We start from the raw sequence: 21,145 nt of genomic DNA, 5'->3' as shown, positions 1-21,145 counted from the left end.
GAATACTAGATCATGGCAACGTCAATTATAGCATCAATAAAATGTATAATTGATAAACAGGATCAGGCTTTAAATATGATATATTAAGATAAATCCCTCTTTTAGAGTTGAAACTGTTGTTTAACGACTTTAACGCTGTATTCAATCGTCACTACAGATGCTGTGGTTGTGATGTTTCTCCACGTGGAGAAGTAGAACTGGTCTTTAACTGTTGCCTGCGGGGCTGTGAAGACTTTGCTGCCACGTATGAAAGGAGGAGCAAGATGGAGAAGAAGAAGAAGAAGAAGAATAAGCAGCCCCTCCCTGCGCCGATCTAAGCCGGTATAAACCGCTTGCACACAGTTTGCATCAGTTTTTCTGGAAGTGTCACGCCATCTGTTACCGGCTGGACAAAATGAAAACACTAGTTTTGAATCAGTAAAAAAGACAGTGAGAGACTTTTGTCAATGCTGCAAGTTAGGTGCAAGTTTTGCCCCCTTCCTTGTTGTAATTGTTCATTTAAGTTTTTTTTTTTTTTCATTTATATATAAAATCATGTTTCTCTCTCTGCTTCACTATTACATTTCCCCCTTCCGCTTATTTATATTAGGATTTCACGTTGTTTTTTAAATGCGCAAAAGTTCTCGGAACCCTTGACGCACAAGAAACTCCAGTTTTGTTTCGTGCAAAGTCCAATGATGAGTTTGACTTATTGCGTGAAATAAAAGTTATCAAAGTTTCAAAAGTTGCATCCATTAAGCCATTTCCTGGTCATTTAAAGTGGACCCTCACTAAGCACGAAGTTTTACATGGGACAGCCCCCATCCGCATACCTCAGCGCGAAAAGCCCCCGTGGAAAGACACGACGCGCTCCCTGATACGCTGCCGGTCCGGCTAGGGGGCCTGGACTGCAAACCTTCTCCATCCACGACTGCAAGAAAACAGCAGCAGCAGCCCTCACTCACTCTCTGCCCCTCTCATCACAAACACATCAGCGAGCTCTCATTCACCATGACTGCGAAAAACCGCAACAAGAACAGCTCGAGCGAGAAGAGCTCCGCATCCAGTCCTGAGGATGTGTCGAAGAAAAGCCCGAAGAGCAGCGCCAGTAACGGGGTGAGTGGCCCCGTACCCCAGGGGCCACGGTCAGGGAGTTGCATAGGGCTCGTCTTCACCACTGTGTTTTATTTAGCACTGATAGGAGCTGCAGGGTTTGCTGCTTTTTATTTACAACAAGTGGTGGAGGAGGTCAGGGAGACGAGCGCAAAACATGAAGAGAGTGCACGACGGAGCGCAGAGCTGAGCAGCAAAATGGAGAGTGTGGTTCAACAGGTAGGTGTAAAATGATGAGAATCAATGGGGGGATGCATGTAAGGCTTGATGATTGACATTGTCATCACAAACTTTCTTCTGCAAACCTCTGAGTGAGGCAAAAATACTTCTTTTTGTATAGATGCAACCTGTGTATCACTTTGTTTTGTTATATTACATAACCCTGCATACATACAGTTCTTGTAGTGTTCTGTGGTTGTGCCCTCCTGTGGGGGGTTGGGCAGGTTTGGTGGACCCTCAAGATAAAATTCAAGACCTTTCTTTGCTTTTTCACACAGCAAACATCCATAACACTAAAGGAGATTTTTATGCATACTTAAGTCACAGCTTTTTAAATTAAAGCATCTCCTTTTGTTTGAGAAAACTTGAGTGATTGAGTTTACCTGAGTGTTCTGATAAGGCAGGCAAGGATTAGTTTGCACTGTCCTAAACTATTATTTACTTACACACATCGACTGTAATGAAAAAGGTAAATATTATTTCCCTTTGAAGAAAAAGAGTAGTTTAAGTTCTTTATTTGCAAACGGTTACTCTGCTCAGTGATGGTCACTTAAAACCAAATAATCAATCTCAACCTGACTTCCCTTTTTCTGTGTGTCCTTAACATATTTAAATCAATAAACTTCATGTAAATGGTCAAACTTGCTCTCAGGATGTAGGATAACTGCTTTGCTATACCTCCACTCAAGTAGTGATGACTCACCTCTACTTATGCAAATGTATAGAAGCAACCTATAACTTTGTTAAATTAGTCCTCTTGTGTCACATTCAAACTTGAAATTACAGCTTTGAATGATCATTCAAACATGATTTTCCAATAACTTTTCAAATATTACAACCAACTTAATATATTTTACCCTACATATTTTATTTTCAATAGAAAATGTGTAAATGATGTGCAAAGACAAGCTAATCATTGGCACCAACATGACTTTACTTTAATAACTCACTTAAAGAACTTTTCATAATAGCTAGCATGAGTTCACTGAACTGCTGAAGAGGGTGTGGCATTATATTTGTAATCTGTTATTGAAGTGGAGCTAGATATGCTATAGCTAAGTGTCTGGTCTGCTAGCTAAATTTGTCAAGCTTTACATCATGGTAGAATTGACATGTGCTATTTTTTTTACAACAAAAAAAACTCATTATCAAAGTAGTGATACATAAAAAAAACCTACTAGTTTGAAAAAAACTCAATTGATTCGACAGCCACTGGTGGATAAAATTAGTAGCCACTATTTTGGCTAGTTGACCAATTGAGCTAATGTTAGCTATATTTGTTTAAGAGAAATATACCTTGGCCAGGGTTAGCTTAACTCTGAAAAGGTAACAACCTGGTTAGGGATGGGTACTTACTTCACATAAAACCAAAAGGTACCATGTTTAGGTACCTAAATGCATCCTTGTTACTGTGAGGGAGTGGAAGAGTCGGCAATTTTCCATGCTGGACATGAACACAGCATTGCAGGGTTATATATTGAAGAATTAATATGTTCAATTGAAAAAAAAAATATATATATATATATATAATTAAACAAATTGAAATTTTTTTACTACATAAACACAAAAAAGTACAGAAAACTGGTACTGTTGAGTACCGGTACTGATTGCCAGGCACCAGGCATCGGTACCGTATCGTTTCAGATGTCATAGTTACCCATCCCAACACTCTTAACAGTGCCAGTGATGGTTGCTCGTTACTTAAATCTAATAGAAGCATAGCTTAGCTAAAATTTCCTGACTCAAAATAGATTTAAAAAACTAGCCATAAGAGATGCTTTAAGTGTCTATTTTCCTTTGTTCTGTTTCCTTTAGAAAAAGATCTAGGGATGTTTATCTGTGATCTACTTTGTGATCTGACTCAAATGTTGTCTGTGATTGATTGCTTATGCCTCTACCTGTATAGCGGGAAAATTGTGCGTTTACTTGATTCTATCCATCTTGAAAGAACAACTCTTGCGATGATATAATAAAAGTTTAGAAGTTAAGTTGGTTGATTCAAAATTGCACCCTAAAGTTGAGTCATTTGCTGTCTTGTCATACAGGTTGAGTCTCTACAAAGTGTCGTGGACGGCCTGGAGTCATCACTCGGCATCACACGGGTAGAGCTAGAAGGCGCTGTCTCCCGGATGAAGAGGGGCGAGGTAGAGACAAGGAGAGTGGAGGAGGCCCTTCAGAAGCTCCAGAACAATCTACTCAGGGATCTCTCTGATGGGATCAGTGAGGTGAAGGAGGCCAGAGAGCGTGACTTCTCATCTCTGGAGAAAACTGTAGAGGAGCGACTGGCCGAGGTGAGTCAGTCCATCAAAGCCAGCATCACTGAATTCACGGAGGCTCAGGGCTCAGCACAGAGCCAGCTGGCAGACCTCAAGGCCCGTCTGGGTGGCATGGAGGACCCCTCACTCATCAAGCAGGAGCTTTCTGCCATCGTCACTGCTGTAGCTGAAATCAAAACTGCCTCAGAGGCTTCAGACGCAGCAGCAGATTCTCTCAGGCAGCAGATCGGTGCAGTCAGGGATGAGCTGCAAACTCGTAACACAGAAATCGGCTCTCTGTCTCAGGAAGTAGAATCAGTCAGGTCTGTGACACAAGAGCACGTTGGGAGTCTGAGGCTGTCTTTGTCCACGGCAGAGGCCGAAGTGCAGACTCTGAAAGACAAAAGTGAGGTCCTGGAGAGCAGTGTGGAGCAGGTGGTTGATGCTGTCCGTAAAGTAGAGAAGGAGGCGAGCGAAAATGCTGCTCAGGTCAAGAAAACGACAGATGACTTGGAAGTCCGAGTCAAAGCAGCAGAGCAGAGTGGAGATTCACTTGTAGCATCAGTATCTGACATTAGCACAAGAATGGAATCACTTCTCAGCAAATATGACAGTCATGAAAGCACTCTGACTGCACAGGGACAAGCACTGGAGAAAGTCAAATCCAGCCTGGAGCAGGAGAAGGAGTCATTGCAGAACAGTTTGGTGGAGGTCAAGTCCAGCGTAGCTGCTCTAAGTGATGAACAGAACAAGCAAACTTCCCAGGACCCAAGTGTGAGCGGACAGGTGAGCGACCTTGAGAAGAGAATTGTCGCTCTGGAGGACAGCGGCAAAGTCAAACCAGAGCAGCTGCAGAGCTTGACTACCATGGTGGCCAGTTTGGAAGCTAAAGCGGCCAAGCTAGAAGGCCACGATCAAGCAATTGCTGCGCTACAGAAATCTCTTCAGAGCACCACAGAGACACTAGCAGGTTTATCCAAAACCCAGGCCAAGAAGGGAAAGTAGGGATCTAAACCAGAGGTGTGACGTCAAGAAACCAAAACATGAACAGTAATGATTACCAAAGAGAGCCGATTGGTCGGTTTTATCATGGCGGACATTTACTCAAACAGGGAGCTCAGAGCTGTTACAATTTTGTACTTTTTGTTTCAGGGTATCGGCCAGGAATTGAAAAGACTGGACAGTTTGCAGCCTTTGTTCAAATTTCAGGTTACAGCAGCATTAAAAGACAAAGAATACAAAAAACGGCAAAGTGTTAGCCTTCAATGTGTTGGGTCTTCTTTGTATAGCTACAAACGAGCTACTCGCTAGTTAACGGCTAGCATTTAGCTGCTTCCAAACTATGGAGAACTAGAAAAAAGCTATTTGAAAACACCACTGTTAGCACTACACAATAAGGAAAGAAAGCATAGATTTCTTGCAAAAGGTTTCAACAGGAAGTAGCAGGATGCTAACACTAGCCGTTTATGAAAATGGTGGGGTAACAGATATGCAGTTTCATCTTGAAAAGTAGGGCTGTGTTTTTTTAAGTTAATGTTTGAAGCAGTGAAATTTCCACTTACCCAAGCATCACGTCAAGCAAAATGGCCGCCGTTAGCATAGTGTGTACCTCACTTTTCTCTGTTTTCATGAAGATTTTATCTCAAACTTGATGGTTGATGTTGCACATTTTAGTAGCAAAAGAGGAGGTGAGTCAGAGCTGGACTGCTGATCTGTGAATTCAATCTCACTCTGCACTGTAGTTTTTCTAATTTTTTTTTGTGTTTGAAATGCTGTTCTTGAACACACCAAATGCAATAACAGGCTCTAGTTGAGCACTCCTTTTTTTACTCACTTTGTTTTTTTTTAATGAGAATAAAACTCTTGTTGACCCTGAACTGTGTGGGAATTTATTATTGGAGTTGCAGTGTGATTTGTTGCTTTGTTTTGCTTTAGCTGTTACACAATGGGTGATATATGGCTTTATAATTACATTCACATTTTGCGAAAGAGATGTTTGAGGAGTCACATTTCAAACACAACACAATATTTAATAGGTTAAAAGTTAGGATACTGACTGATAAAAACAAATGTATTCACAGTGACATACAACATGTAATTTTTCCCCTTAGGTGTAGAAGTGTTTGGCTTCTCTCTCCAGGTGTTGTGTTGAAATGCGTCTCCCTTCCAAATGCCTGAGGTCTCTCTGCTGCGTGACCACTTTAGCAGAAACAAGAAGCTATTCTGACAAGGCAACAAACTAGAATTTCAAGTCTTTACAAAAGGTGAAGAGGTGCTTTTGTCCAAACAATGTTAACAAAAAGTTTCGTTCTATTTGAAGTAGAAAAATGTTCAGGTTGAGTTATTGCTACAAAACCAGTTGTCACTTAGCATAGCCAAAAAATAAAGGGGGGATTACTTTAGCCTAGCTTTGCACATTAGTGTCCAAACAGACCCTGAGGTACACAACTGTGTTAAACTGACATTTATTTTACTGGAGGATATTTGAAAGACTACACATTGTTGTGAGGCTCTGTTTGGCTACAAACCCTTAACTGAAGAAGCTTTTGTATGGAAGCCCTAAAGGGTCAAGGTAAAGAAAAATTCTAAATGTTTCTTAAGATAAAGAGTTAATTTGTTTGAAAAGAAACCATGTTTTTTCAAGTTATTATGATTATTTTCGTCTTTCTCACATGTCCTAAGATAATCATACAATTAACTGTTGACAAAGTATTAAATTAATGTTTTTTGTGGTTTAAAAAGCAAAAAGACGTACAAAAATAGGATGACCTACCTCAAACATATGGGCAGCAGCAAAAAGGCAGCTTGACACCATTTTCTGGATGATAGCAATCAACCTACTAATTTGATTTTTTGATTGTCTGAAAAATATCATATTTTAGAGAAAGCAAGCAGGTTTGTTTTCTTAATGGTCACAAGAAAAATAAATATTTATTTTAAAAAAAATCAAAGAAACTTACGTCTCCAGAAAATGGAAAAAGAAAAAAAATCACATAACATGACATTTTAGAGCTTCCATACTTTCTCCACTGTTAAAGTTTAAACCTTTCAAATCACAAAATATCGCATTGATTTGTATTTTTGTGATGTGTCCTTTCAAACGCCTACTTACACCAAAAGAATTTTGGATAAAATTAGGAACTTGAGGTGAAAACGTGAAATTAGAATCATTATTAACTACATTTTCAACCAATCATAAAACCTTACTGGACAAAGATATACAGGAGGCCTGAACAAACCGAAATATCATACTCACCAGCTTGCACAATAACACTTATTGTTTGGTTTTCAGAATAAAAGTTTTATTGCAGAAAAATTTCAAACATGGTTCAAAAAATGAATAAACTGCTAAAAAAAAGTCTTGTATGTGTCTCATGAGTGTGCATCCGATATTTCAGAAATTTCATTCACCTGTTTCGATGTTAAACTTAAATCTCCCTCCACTGCTGTGAGGTTAGCCAATGTCTGTCTGAGCTCAGCGATCTCCTGCTCTCTCTTGCTCAGATCCTCTGCCAGTCTTCCAATACGCAGAGTCAAATCTGACACCTGTGGCTCAAACGCCCCAAAGTCTCTTTTGATAGAGGTCACTTTTGGTTTCAGGTCAGAAGCAAAGGTCACCGCTCTGATCACTCGAGCTCGGCCGCTCTCCAGCTCCCTGAGGCGCTCAGATATCTGTGCATCAGCCGCGGTGAGTTCAGGGACCCGCTTGCGGAGCTGGTCTATGGCCTGAGAGTTGCGTTCAGAGGCAGAGCGGAGATTCGAGACTCGGTCGATGCTGTTGGCCAGAACGTCCCCGATGCGTTTGATCATGCTGCGCTCCACCTGGGTTGTCTTTTCCTCCAGCTCTCCAACCTTAGAGAGAAGAGACTCCAGCTCTGACTGCAGGCCATCCATCCTGCGCACATCAGTCCTCACCGCCGCCACCTACAGGAGGATGACAGAAGAACAATACTTGGTTTAAATGATAGTATAAAGGTGGATAAATCCCATTGAATTAATGACGAAAATATTTATTTATTTATATATTTATCTAAAGATGATGACTGTTATTTTTTTAGATACACATTTTGTGCTACATACTTTTTTTTCTGTTGCTAGGGGGAAAAAACCTTTTCAGATAACTAGTGAAAGAAGTAAAAGTAAGGTTGGTCCAATTTGCAAAATGACACATCTCAAGATTTAACACCAACTGTGAGATATTTTTGACATCTTCTATGCTTATTTGGAAATGAAAAAAAAGAAAAAACTTTGAATTCCTAATTTTTGTTCCTTTGGTTTTATTTTGTCACCTGTATGTGTAAAACTGAAGATAACTTCTGACACACCTTGTTGCTGAAGTCCTTCGTGATCGCCGAGGTGCGCTCCTCAATCTGTCCCACAGCGTCTCTCAGCACCGTCAGCCTCGTCTGAAGCTGAGCTCGGTTTTCACTCAGACCCGAGGACCACTCCTTCAGCCGGCTCACGTCCTGCTCCAAACTCTCCAGACGAGGCTGTAGAGCCCCCCGCTGAACCCCAAGATCTTCCAGCATCGGCTGGATGTTCTCACACTGAAAGGGAACATACAGCGAGTGCACGGATGAAAAAACAGCTACGACTTTGTGTTAAGGGGAATCTACATATTACATGAAATTTCTGGTGAGTTATTTGGAATAATATTTGGTGCTAGAAGCTCCATGTTAAAGCTTCTGTATGACTTATAAATTTTGTCCACAGGGGGCGCCAATATTGTCACCAACTCAAAATTCTTTGTAGAAGCTAAAAGTACACTAACAAGAAACCATAGAAAAACAAAAAAAAATAAAACTTTTTTTTTAGAAAAATTTAGTTTTATTAAATATGTGGTAAAACAGTTTACATGTTTAAAAAGGACAAAATAAAGCATTGTTCAAAAAACAAAACAAGCTATACAACTATGACAAAAGTAATCCTCTACAACAGAAAATACTGACAATTCAAGAATGAAACTGTTCCACATTCAATAATTTCTTTTCTTTAATACTTATATCTCAAACTTTAAGGCTTTCTTTAGCACACTACTACTTCATGAGCACAAGATGATGTCATAAAAATGCATTTTTGATGGAGAGATGGTGACAAAAAAAACATTTTCAAATGTACAAATAAAAAAAGGAAGGAATGAATAGCAGAGCAGAAATTTATGGAGTTTCTGTTATCTTAATAGATTGGCAACATTTTTTTGTTGTTGACCAACCAATTGATTCCTTAGTTGAGTTTAATGAGGTTTTATAAAGACAGACACAAATTACTGCAGACCAGTTTCAGTGCAAATGACTGGCTTTGGAGTAATTACTGTATGTTTAATGTAAATACTAAAGATGTGATGGAATAAGGTGGCCTGGAAGACCATGACAACAAGTACTAATCGCCTTAATCTCCAGATTTTAATCCAATGGAGCATCTGTATGAAATGTTGGTCAACAAGTCTGATTCAAGGAGGCCAAATCCACAACTTCCTCCATTAAAGGATCAGCTGCTAATGTTTCGGTATCAGGTATGGGTGGTTTTGGCCCTGAGTTGACGAGAAGGGGAGCTATGCAATAATAGGACAGGTGATCATGAAGTTATGGCTGATTGATGTGATTTATCGTCATGAAATTCTGATTCTTTGCTTTTTGTGCTTTCTAATTTTGCAAGGTGAACATGGACGTTAGCTCATACAGATTTTAAGGACTCAAAAGCTACGATAGTCACAGTTTGTGGAGGAAAAATGAGGTGCACATCTTGAAAAACATTCAAACTGAGCTGTAACTGTCTCTGGCACAGATTTCTGAGACACTCCTTGTCCCTTGTTGACATCATTGAGTGATGTCGTCAGAAGGAGGCTGAGTTGTACCGTCATCCTCTTCCCACTCCTCCCATGGTATCTCCTCCTCTTCCTCCTCAGTGTTTTTCCAGCCTCCTTCCTCCAGAGCATCTTGCTGGCTTTCAACCCGACTTTCCTTCAGCACCATGGTGAGCTCACGCACTGCCTCTTTGACCACGGACAGCTCGTTTTTCATCTTCAGGATGCTGTTCTGAGCCTGCAGTGTGTCCAGCTCCTGCCTGATCTCCAGGATTTCGCTCAGAGCTTTCAGCATGCTGTCTTCAGTCCCAAACACCTGTAGTGTCACCTCCTCTAGACGCTTCTCTGCTGCGCTCAGATCGCCACCCAGCCTCAGGATGGAGCGTACAGCCTCCTCAACCTGTGGCAGGTGCTCCTCACACTCCTGCGCCTTTGGAATGTGCTCCTCCAGCTGAGTACTAAGCTCCGCCTCCTTCTTACTCAAAGTGCTGATCTGCACCTCCAGGTTGTGGATCCGCTTTGTGTTCCAGTCCAGCTGATCCTGAGCCCGCTTGGCGTCGTCCTCCTCCGTGCGCTCCAGAGCTCGAGCGTTCCTCCTGGTGCTATCCTCCAGCTCCTCCAGCCTCTCCTCCAGGGTCCCGGCTCTCCGCTCAGCCTCGTTCACCCGATCTGTGGCTCCAGCGTGGGCCTCCCTGGACTCAGCCTTGAGCGCGGTGAGGTCAGAGGAGATCACAGCGAGGCGCTCCTGCCACGTCTCAGTCACATTGAGGAAGTGGGCATTGACCGTCTGCAGGTCGCGGGAGGCAGAGTTCTCGTCATCCTGCATCGCCATGACAGCAGAGTGGAGGGCGGAGATGTCCTGCTGGAGTCGTGTCGCCAAGGAGACGGTGGAGAGCGCCTCCTGTAGGTCATCCTCAGAGGCGGCAAGCTGCAGCCGCAACACAAAACAGGAGGGCTGTTTCTGTGGGGGCTCTAAGATCCTCATGCACACATGATAGATACAGCAGGGGACAGAGAGCATGCTGGGATAGAGTGGAAGTGAACTGTAAACTGTTCATGGAGGTCACTCTGAGGGTATTCCAGATGAAGGAGTGATGCATAACTGACGAGTTGCGGATTTATGAGAAATATTTTTAAGGAATTTGCGTTAAAAACAAACAAGGAAGTTGTTTGTTGCACTTTTTAAGGATTTTCTTAATTTGGCCAATTAGGAAAAAATATCCAGAATTTAGAAAGAAAAGGAGACGTCAAAAATTTAAAGAACTACTAAAATCACAAAACTCAATGAACATAAAATACTAATGACTTCTAGGACTACACTTGTGTTTAAACATAGAGTGAACATCACTTCAGCCAAATCCCAAAAAAAATCAACAACTTTACATATTGTTAGAACACAAACATAGTTTGACTTTGTAATTAAGTATATGAGCTACTTTTGTTTTGCAAAAGTCACTGTAATGTACCGAAGGGGCTAAATAGCAAATGAAAACAAGAACTGGAGGCTAGGCTAACATAAAAAAGGAAATTTTGAATGGTATAGCTTTGGGCAAAAAGGTACACAACTCTGTAATCTACTATGTTTTCTTTTTGTTTGTTGGTTGGTTTTCACAATATATTTTTTTTCATAATTGCTGTTCTATTACTTATTGGTTTCCCCATTGTTTGTTTCTTAGCCATCTCTGCTGTATTTGATTTTTGAATGAACATTTAAAGAAATGTACAGTAACTTAAAAACATTGGATTTTTTCCCCGTAGTCTGGCATCAAAACAAATTTCCCCCTCAGATTTCCAAGAAAAAAGTAATAAGTGTGGGAACAAAAATTTAGAAGAATGTCACTCAGAGAAAAAAATGATTTTGGCTTGAATCACGCATCTCTGAATTTAAAGTCCCAATTTTACTTTACACCTTAAGCTAAAAGTCAGAATCCTGATTTCTGTTTTCAGAATTATGTTTTTAAAAATTTAGACTTTGTTCTTACAGAATTTTAACTCAGGTCTGACGTTGAAAAACGAAACAAAAAATGAATGGCCCATAAAATTATTGAAAATGTTAGGAGCAGAAGCATGAATATCAAAAAAACACTTATCATAAAGGGCACAGACCCAGGTATACTGTGGGCAATAAACTCCAAAGGCATCCGTTGTATCAGAATTACAGATAGGCAAACCAATGGACAATAAGTTAAATATACTTTCCTGTAAGCTATCCACAAAACTGAATTGAAACAGTGATATTTGTGTACGTTTTCAAATCCCCATCCATGAAATCAGTTCAAGACCTGTTCCATAAACGCACCTTTTTGGAAACTTTCAGCACTTCTTCCTCCATGTCGAACAAACTCGAAGTCTTTCCGTGTAAGAACTTGTACTTTTCCTCAATCTGGGAGAACCTCTCATTCTGTTGTAACACCATCCTGAAAACAAACAGTAAGAAACTTAAGTAAAAGAACACAGTACATGAAAAAGAGCATCTCACAAATTGTAATACTCGACTCACCAGCTCAAAGCTCCACACGCTGAAAGCGACAGTAAGCACATTAAACTCCTCATGTCCAAACATGACGATGTTTTCTGAGCTGCTGCGCTGTTTTCAGCTTCTGTCTTCACCGGTTTATCTTCATGTTTGTTGTTTGAAGTTTCTGTCACTTCATCACGTTGTTTCTGAGATTTCTTCCTCTGTTTCACTTCAGTAGACATTTTCGCACACTGGTTCTCTTCGCAACTTTTACTGCGATGAAATGTCCTTACAGTTCATAAAAAAAGAGTCTTACTTCTTTCCAAGGCGATGTACAGTAAAATAAAAGAGCTTTTCAACAGAGAAGTTCATAATGAAAACAGAGAAATGGCCAAATATGTTGCGTTTGTCGTATTTTACGCTATCCTTAAATGGCTCTACTATCCCTTGGGAAAATGCGGCGTTCCAGTGCTCTTCTTCAGCTCGAAAATGCAAATACTTCATGCGAAGTAGCTTGTTGAAAATTGATTATTAAAAAATAAGACTTTATGCTGTAGATGTTCTTATTTTCCCTCGTAAGTCGCACACTGATTTGAATACATTTGCTTATATTTCTGGTCAATTTACTGCAGGTACAACTTGTTCTCAGTCCAGAATATTCAAAGTTCCGACAGCATTGGAAGCACCCTGAACGCTTCAGCCAGCCACGTAAGCGGCTGCCAGCTTTTCCCCCTCTGAATGTGGCTTTATCAACAGTAATTACGGAAGCCTATTACTGCCATAGCCAGATGCCTTAAAAGGTCATGATTAAATATATTTCATTTTCTCAGCATTTTTGAGATAAGTTCATTTCAGTTCTTTACTCGAGAACTCATCTTACTTTTCTTGTAAGCCCCAGAAAACAAATACTTTTCTTAAAATAATGGAAACGTTTGTCTCATTTTCTCTTCTCTTTTTAGATCAGCAGGAAACTTAAAACAAAAATTTCTCATTATTTCGTGAAAACAACCTTTTTCTTGATCTAATGAGATAAATTACTTAATTTACTTGAGGAATGTGATTTTTTTTTAGGTGGAGACACAGAGAAAGATAACATCAGAAAGTAATTGGTTATTCTGAAAAAGTGTTGCCGCACAAAACTATAAAAACAACTTGTCAAAAATCTCCTCCATCATATCTTTATGAACTGACAAATATCCTTATTTTCCTTTTCTTCAAATTTAGGACTGCTAGTCTGAAAGACAAAAAAGATGAACTGAAAGTCTGAAATTTTAACAACCTTTTGTATAAACTACCACTTGTAGTTACAATATGGAAAACACAAGTTTTTACAGTTTAGGAAACAAAATGACAATACAACAAGCATACGCATAAGCCATTTATTCCTCATGTTTCCAAAATCTAACTTACATTTTAAGTGTCAAAATATGTCAAAACTTTTTCAAAGTCTTTTACAGCATTTTTTGTTGAAGTTTCAGCTTCACAGTTTTTGTGAACACTTCAGTTTTTCCTTTAATATTTAACAACTGTGCATGATCTCTTTTATACGATAAACTAACAGAGCCCTGTCAATTACATGAGCTGCTTTCTTTTAAGTAACATTTAATGATACTAGACATCAACAAATCAGATCAAATCATATACAAAGATTCACAAAATTAAAAACTAACATGGACAAATTTTTGGAGGCAAAAGGTTCAATTGCATTTCAGTACATTCAAGCAAAAGCTGCCACGTGCATTTTCTAGCAAATTATGTGCAAAAAGGTAACAAGATGACTCCACGCTTCAGAGCAACAAGGGCAAATGAATAAGACTTCTTTGGACTAAGGCATTTAGTGATGGAATAAACAACATTTGGTCATTAAAGGATCTACTTTGCCCTCTTTTAGTGTGTTATGTTTTACAACTTTTATCAGACTCCTGAGAAGTGTTAAGAGCACTCAGGAATATGCACGGTTTGAATATTTCAAGAAGCAGTTTTAGGGTCGCTGCCACTTTAAAGTTGTTATCAAACTTCAGCACCACTTCAAGTGCTACATATGCCAAATTTCCAGCTCTGCCAAACTGGACTTGATCAAAGACTTGGCAGTATATTCCAGCAACAACAAATGCCACTTCAAAGGCTCCAAACAGATTGTTTACATTCGGTTTCAAAGTGAGGCCTGATTGCTACAGAGAGGTCCAACCACAACATTTTATCTGACTTCAACGAACCTGTTGTCCAGTTAAACACCAAAGATGACAACAAAGAAAGTCACCTCAGACATGTAAACAAAATTTCCAACAATAAGTAGCAACAAATTAAAGCAAAACATCAAAGGCACCCCATTAATAATTCGGCATGGTACCATCTTTACTGCAATAATCATTATAACCTCTTAAACTCCAAATTATGGGATTGAGAAAAGTAACGGAATGTGACACATAGTGCAGCTAGTCTTAATTTGTATAATGTTTTAGTGCTTTTAAATCCAGTTTCCATTAACTCCTTTAATGGAAACTGTGTTCTGAACGCCTCATATCTTCCTAATGCCTGTATTTTATACCAAAGCTACGTGTCTGATTAGCTTAGGATAAAAGCTTGAGATTGGCAGTAAAATAGTGGAACCTGCCGTGTTAAATGAAGAAAATGTGAAGATGTTAAAAAAAAAAAAGCTGCATTTCCATGAGTGTCCACTTGAGGCAGGCTCCAAAGGCTAAATAGCTTATTTTTTATGTTAACTGTGCAGAAGCAGATTTCATTTTTTTCAGCATAAATTTGTGCAACTGTGGGCAAAGACGAAGCTGTCTTATAGGGGGTGCAATGCAGTTTTTCAAAAAACCTCTTCAGACACCAAAAGCTGATGTCACTGAAAAAACATCTTAGTATTATACTGTCTGTGGCAATGAAGACTAACTCTAGCTAACTCTGTCCTGGCTAGCAAAATCGACCTTGAGTAACTTTTTTTTTTTTAATTCAATTTCTTAAGCAGGACACCAGGCTACAGAGTTAGTCAGTGGATGTGTCCTTTTTGGAAATAAAGGGCAGCTGTTTGTACATGTTTGCAGCTAAACTAAGCTTATTGAATGCTACCAAAAGCTAGCTTTATTTGCTAAACAAATGTAAGTGTTATAAATCCATGCATCTAAACGAAAATAATGATAAAAAGCAAAGTACAGCCGTTTGAAAAACAATGAAAGCTATATGCTAATGGGGCAGTACACTTTATAAATCTAAATCCAGTCCCCACAAGGCCACTTAATCAGCTTTTGGTCCTGTGAAAGTGAAAACATAAGTGCACTTTGGGGGACAGAAAGGACACTTTCAAACCCTCAGGAATGTCTGAAACACAAAAACAATGCACCACAGAGTACTATGAGAAAAACAGGAACAGTTAAAGACTCACAACTCATTTATCTCTGCTTAGGATCTTCTGACCTCGTTACAAAAAGAAAACCTCTCCTTCAAAACACCTTGTGCTACATACAGCATTTCTAAATATATAAACCCCAAGACCGCAAAGCAAAGTAATAAACTGCAAACTCAATATTCTTCATGTCTAAATTATACACATAGATCTACCTTTAAGGTGCCAGCAGGGAAATACAGCTGTACTGAAATATTGTGCCTTCTGGTTTATGTACATTGTCTCATGTAAAACTAAACAGAGATGTCTTTAGGGTTATTTCAGGGGTACACTTTAGGACAAATTTGTCCACAGCACTGATTGATCATTCTTCTTTTTTGTTAAACTCACGAGTGACAACCACTCATAGGAAACTTCTCAGACTCTGAAAACAGAGGACGGTAAGGTATGAGGGCGCCGAACCACAGACTACGCCCATCATGAGTCAGGAGCTGTAGTGATCCTGGAAAAAAAGGAGAGTACAGTTTTAAAACTTAAAACTTCTGTTTATATTATTTTGCCATGGCAGTGCCTTCTTTCATGACTGACCTGAATTGAGCTAACTACGCCACTGGCCATGACAGAGAGTTTTCCCGCAACTGAGCGCACTCCCAGTTTGAGCTGCGACATGTCAGGAGCGCTGGGCAACACGTTGGTCAGACGGTATGAGCTGGCTATGAATAAAAGACAGACACAGAGAGTTAAGAAGAAGGAAAGAAAACATTGAGGCTTTTAAAATACCCCCAAAATAACCGTAATGACCCTACTATGAGATATTGAAAGGACAGTTTCAGGGCAAGAAATGTGGGAAGAGATAGGTGGTGATGTCATGCTATTCTCCAATTACTGTTATTTTTTACATGAAAACAAGATTTGGTCTTCAAAATACTTTTTTCTAAAACATGAAAAGGGGCATTGGTCTCATATTCAGGCCATTACAGTAACCCTTCAATAGATTTGGTGCAATTGTAGGAGGTGTTTGTTACCTGTCTGTTTCTTCTGCTCATCAAAGAGGTCAGCTGAGCTTATAGAAGCGCTCCCAGAGAATCTTTCCAGTCGTGTTTTGGCCTCGTACTGAAGCATAGAAAACATATAGTTTGTTATTTTTCTTATAATAGGAAGTTGTCCTCCAAGTTTATGTAAATACTGTCACAGACAGACTCGATAAAAATACTTTATAATCACCTGTAACTTTTGGTCCTGTTAACATTAAAGCTCTATATTTTATGAATGTGCAGTATTTTACTGTAGTTTTTAGTGTACTGTATTGCAACTGTAAATCTGTAAATTTCCCCTTGTGGGATGAATTGAAGGTATTTTCTCTTCTTATCTTACATCATGATTAGAAAAACAGTTTTCAGTTCTAATAGTTATGGTATCAGGATTAACATGGAAATTTTTATTAGAGTCCAGATACAATAAAAAAACGTGTCAGTGTCATGCTTTTAAACGGTGGTGGGCACAGAGTGGAAAGCAGGCTAAATTGTTGAAAAACGTGCGCTAAAGTGCCCACTTTAGAGCCACAACACACGCTTAAGTGCCCTCCTGGCTCAAAAAACATACTAAACTACCCCAATGGATGGAAAAATGCGTGCTAATGTATAGAGAGAGTAAGACACCTCAGAGTTATCCTGTTTCCCAAAGAACATGTCTGAGGAGATGGATTTCACATCAGCTCCATACTTCTTCTGAGCTTCATCAGATTCTGGGGCGAGCTCTGCTTTTCTTCTAGATGTGGGCCTGATAAAAAACAATGCTGAGATGTGACAACTGTTAAGAAACACCCAAAGAAAAAGCTGTAAACTCTGAAAAGAGGAAGTCTTAGAGGGGAATTTTTAGTCTTCCAGTCTCAAACAGCTGATAGCTCCTTTGTTCATATGTTGGTTTTATTTTAATGATTGATGTATGTTATTGCTTGAGACCTCGTAGCCCATATTTTACTGTTATTTTAAAATATCCATGAATAGAAATGTGATAACAGATAATTCCAGCTCCTTTCAAGCCTGTTACAGAGAACTTTGTACTTATGCATAAAGAAAAAACAAACCAGTCATGAGTTTTAGTGCAGCAGTTACAGAACACTAAGTACCTGTCATCCAGTGATGACATTGTAGAGGTCAGGTAAAAGTCTGGCTCTGGCTTCTTGCTCTCCTTCATCCAGCCTCCTCCCTCATTTTTATCATCCCACCTCGAGGAGAAGTTATCAGAGAACTCTGGTGGTTCATCATTACGAGACGAGACCCTGAGAGAGGGAAATTCAGAAGGTTAGGTAAAGGGATGAAACAGTGTGTGGGATGTAATGTGTAATTCTGTCATCTAACCGGGAGATGAAGGATCCTTCTTCATCCTCATCATCGACAAACCGTCGCCCTTTGTTGCTTTTGACCCCCACAGGAGTCTCCTGCTGGATGATGTGCATGTCCGACGTCACAGAGTGAGACACTCCGCTGCAGAGAGGTGTAGGAAACAGAACGATGATGAGAGCAAGAAACATAGAAGAGGAAAGTGTTAATGTCTCCTCTTCATCATCATCATCATCATCATACCCTCTGATGCCGAGCCCCATGCCCAGTCTCTCCGCTTGTTCTTTCTTCTTTCCCTCCAATCCCTTCAACTTCTTCTCCTCCATTTTTCTCTGCTGCTCCAGATCCTTGTAGGCCAGTCGCAGGGATGGAGCGCTGAGGGAAAGAATCAAAAACAAAAGAGTTGAAAATCATAACCGCAGGTAGAAAACAGCAGCTAACAGAAAAAAAAAATCAGATACTGACATTGATTCCTCGGTTTGAGAGTTCCTCTTGAAAGCAGCAGTGCTCTCCTCTTTCTCCCGGAGTTTGTCAGCAGCTTGAGCTTTCTTCTCAAGCTCGGAAAAACTTTTACCGCTAACCTTCTGAGCGCCAAGACCGCCTTTTTTTGAAGCCAGCTAAAATACAGACATGTTTTGTAAAACCCATGAATGTAAAATGTTTGAATAGAAATGCAATCAGGTTTAAAAGGATGTGATAGACACGCACTGTTTTCTTGGCAGCAGTTGGCTTTTTCTTGAGGAGGGAGTGGAGATCTGGAGAGATCAGAAAACAGAAAGGTTACATCTCCTTTGGATAAGCACAGATTAAGAAGGAACAAGATCTTTTGGTCCAAATCTGTTACCTGGGTTTGCTTTTGGAGAAACACTCAGCATATCCACACTGGGACCCTCCTCTGAGTTACCTGCAATAAATAACGCATGAGCAACACATGTGGTAGTTCAACAAACACAGCAGGTGAGTAAATTTATACCATTTCTGTCCTCCTCTGGGGTTGAGGGTCTCTCTGACACAGAGGAGCTGAGACTCATCTTGGCCATGTTCAGATTCAGGTCAGGTTCAGCCTGAAGCATCATCACACAAACACAGGTGGTGAAATCACTAATCCTGACACTTCTCAGGTGTCAAACAGAGGAAAAACACATGTGCTAAGACAGAATACTTCTCTACCTGTGAGTGCAGACTGAAGAAATCAACGTGCTTATCGCCTGGCGATGTCGGGGAGAGGGGAGCCTGACTGTCGAGCCACAACTGCACAGAAGACGAGCAGAAAAATGAGCACGACTTAAAAATTTATGCAAATAATTGTAAACAAATTTAAGAAACTACCTCTGTGCCATGGCGTCTGGTGGCCTGCGTCCCCAGAGTTTTTATCTTGTCTCTGTACAGCTGGGCAGCTCGGCTGTTGTACTTGGTGTTTGCCGCGTTGGACGTGCAGCCGTGTTGATTGAAAAATGCAACCTGAGCAAAAACATAAGCAAATTTAGAAACACTGAATGTGCACACTGTTGGTTGCTTTGTTCTGCTAATTGCTCTTTGTGTACTGACTGCATTGGAATTGCCTCCCACTTGCATACACCTCAGCTGGAACCAGGACCAGTTGAAATCCAGCTCTGTGGATCTGTGAAACACAAAATCAGGATGTTTTCTTTTAGGTATTAAGATTTCATAGTTGAAATTTTACTCTGACTGACGGGCCTCTGACAGTTCAGGATTTGACTCCTCTAAGCTTACATGTTTTGTGTTGGGGTGATGCCTGAATAAATTCTTTAGCAGCAGCAAGAGTTTTGCTGCAGATGAGACACACAGGTGCAGCAGTTCCAAAAGTTGGCACTATAAAACTATAATTATCTGTCCATTCTTCATCACAGCTGAGCTTTTCTGATTCAACTTACTACTTCAGGCTCTATGAGAGTGACATTTTCTAGGATTTGAATATTTTCAGAAGGTCTTTCTCCTGCTGCTGTTCTCTACAGCCCGTGACACTGAATTTAACGCTGATGGACAATTTGACAGTCTCACAAATATGAAACCTGAAATATCAAAATCGCCTCCTGGAGGCTAACTCTAGAACAGTTACTATGAGTCAACTGATGAATACTAAAAATTTAACATACATTTTGAATAAAATTCACTTGGGGATACAATTTTTTTTTATTTGCTTCATGAAAAAAAAAACTGGCCCTCACAGTGTCTGCTTGAAAAAATGTTGACCCTGAGACAAATGTAGCTCTTGACTCCTGATTCAGGGTTTTCAAGAGGTGATTTTAAGTTGATGCAAATTGGTTGCTAAGATAAGGGATGAACCAGTCTATTTTTCTAATTACTGAGGACAAGACCTGGGCATTGGTATCAGCTGATACTAATACTGATACTGATACTCAGAAACTGGTTATTTTAACAATAAGTACAGAAATAAGTCCTTACATACCTGATGAAGGACAGGTGCACCCCAAGAGACCTGTGTGTCCCAGAGCAATCTATACACAGGAAAACACCATAGGTGATGCTGGCCCAGCTTGGGTTTTTGGCTGAGCAGTCAAAGCAAACCTAAAGCAGAATTTAAAAAAAACAACAAAATTTGTTTTAATGTAGTCATTCAAGTTGTAATCACACAAATAACACTCAAGTCAAAACCTGACTCCCTCTTTATTGAGATCAAAACTTCCAACCAAATGTAAAAGTGAACACAGTCAGAGCTCCTTGTCAGGTTTAATCCACATAAAAGTGAATGAAACTCATGATAACATGTGAAATATGCTTCCCATATAACAGCTGTCAGAATAGTGGGATGAATTTTGCACTTTATATTACAGCACTGGCTTAGGTCCAGGTGTGATACGTTTATATAAGTGGACTAAGGGCGTCGAAGAAGTTTTAAACAAACAGAAATGAAGCTCTCAACAAATATGGCTAATGTCAGCTGTCTACTGTAGCTGGTTAGCAGGGCTGTCAACCACCTGGCCAGAAAGTGCGTCATTTTCTAAAACGTAATTCTTCAGAGATGTCACAAATTGAGTTTGTTTGACATAAAAGTTGTGTCAATGTTTCTATTCCTCTGTTTTATGTACTACTGTGTTTGAGTTAATTGGTAAATTAGGCTAGGTTAGAACTAGCACTAGCGTTAGTCAGTGCGACGTGTCAAACATTAGTTCAGCTTACTTCCTTGTCAAAGAGAGCACCCACAGTAGTCCCGTTTCATTCCTCACCTTGTTCGTGGGGATAGAGCGAAGTCGCTTGAAAATGGCTGAAATATCTTGCTTGCTGGGCTCTGACATGGTCCAGTCCGTGGGTAATACCTGTCGGTTAGAAGAGGAGCAGGAAAAACAGCTGTGTTTTTCCTGAATAATAACCCAGTGCGACACGTCAGTTGGAGAACGTGACACACGAGCTCTGATTGGATGAAAGCGACCCGTGGTTATGTTATTGTAGCAAGGCATTCTGGGTGGTGTAGTTTTTATGCGCACCATTAGAACATTAACGTTGGAGGCGGTTTTGGGGCACCTTTCACAGTCTTCACAGTGTTTTTCTGATTTTTACTCAACTTTTATAATGTTAAGCATGTTCAGATGAAGAGTGCGTTTTTTTTTTTTTTTCAAATTTATAACCCTTTTACTTTTTAAAATA

At 39.9% G+C, this 21,145-nt stretch overlaps 3 protein-coding genes across 4 annotated transcripts; 1 reads left to right on the top strand and 2 right to left on the bottom strand.

The window, feature by feature from the left end:
• The first annotated feature begins 676 nt into the window (after positions 1-676).
• ckap4 (cytoskeleton associated protein 4) lies at positions 677-5,436 on the top strand. Its single transcript, XM_074698375.1, has 2 exons — positions 677-1,311; positions 3,357-5,436. The coding sequence occupies exons 1-2, from the start codon at positions 991-993 to the stop codon at positions 4,569-4,571; spliced, it is 1,536 nt and encodes a 511-aa protein (XP_074554476.1). The 5' UTR covers positions 677-990; the 3' UTR covers positions 4,572-5,436.
• Positions 5,437-6,555: 1,119 nt separating this feature from the next.
• On the bottom strand, positions 6,556-12,555 carry ikbip (IKBKB interacting protein). 2 transcript variants are annotated; one of them, XM_074697701.1, is made up of 4 exons: positions 11,870-12,539; positions 11,669-11,786; positions 7,892-8,113; positions 6,556-7,490 (listed from the first exon to the last, which is right to left on the bottom strand). In XM_074697701.1, exons 1-4 carry the CDS (start codon positions 12,067-12,069, stop codon positions 6,939-6,941), a joined length of 1,092 nt encoding a protein of 363 aa, XP_074553802.1. In that variant the 5' UTR covers positions 12,070-12,539; the 3' UTR covers positions 6,556-6,938. The 2 variants fall into 2 exon arrangements, with proteins under 2 accessions (XP_074553802.1, XP_074553801.1); XM_074697700.1 differs by lacking the exons at positions 6,556-7,490; positions 7,892-8,113 and adding an exon at positions 8,514-10,297 and having other exon boundaries at positions 11,870-12,555.
• Positions 12,556-13,198: 643 nt separating this feature from the next.
• arfgap3 (ADP-ribosylation factor GTPase activating protein 3) lies at positions 13,199-20,894 on the bottom strand. Its single transcript, XM_074698629.1, has 16 exons — positions 20,728-20,894; positions 19,950-20,068; positions 19,067-19,139; positions 18,848-18,979; positions 18,689-18,769; positions 18,492-18,582; positions 18,363-18,422; positions 18,227-18,273; positions 17,984-18,135; positions 17,762-17,893; positions 17,537-17,662; positions 17,305-17,457; positions 16,835-16,955; positions 16,202-16,289; positions 15,765-15,889; positions 13,199-15,678 (listed from the first exon to the last, which is right to left on the bottom strand). Exons 1-16 carry the CDS (start codon positions 20,794-20,796, stop codon positions 15,661-15,663), a joined length of 1,587 nt encoding a protein of 528 aa, XP_074554730.1. The 5' UTR covers positions 20,797-20,894; the 3' UTR covers positions 13,199-15,660.
• Between the last annotated feature and the right edge of the window lie 251 nt (positions 20,895-21,145).

The sequence above is a fragment of the Halichoeres trimaculatus genome, unplaced genomic scaffold, assembly GCF_033239565.1.
Source record: "Halichoeres trimaculatus isolate MK-OKI-2021-1 unplaced genomic scaffold, fHalTri1.1 fHalTri1_scaffold_21, whole genome shotgun sequence".
Lineage (NCBI taxonomy): Eukaryota > Metazoa > Chordata > Actinopteri > Labriformes > Labridae > Halichoeres > Halichoeres trimaculatus.
Note: the sequence above shows the minus strand (reverse complement) of the source record. Positions and strands in the feature narration are given on the sequence as shown.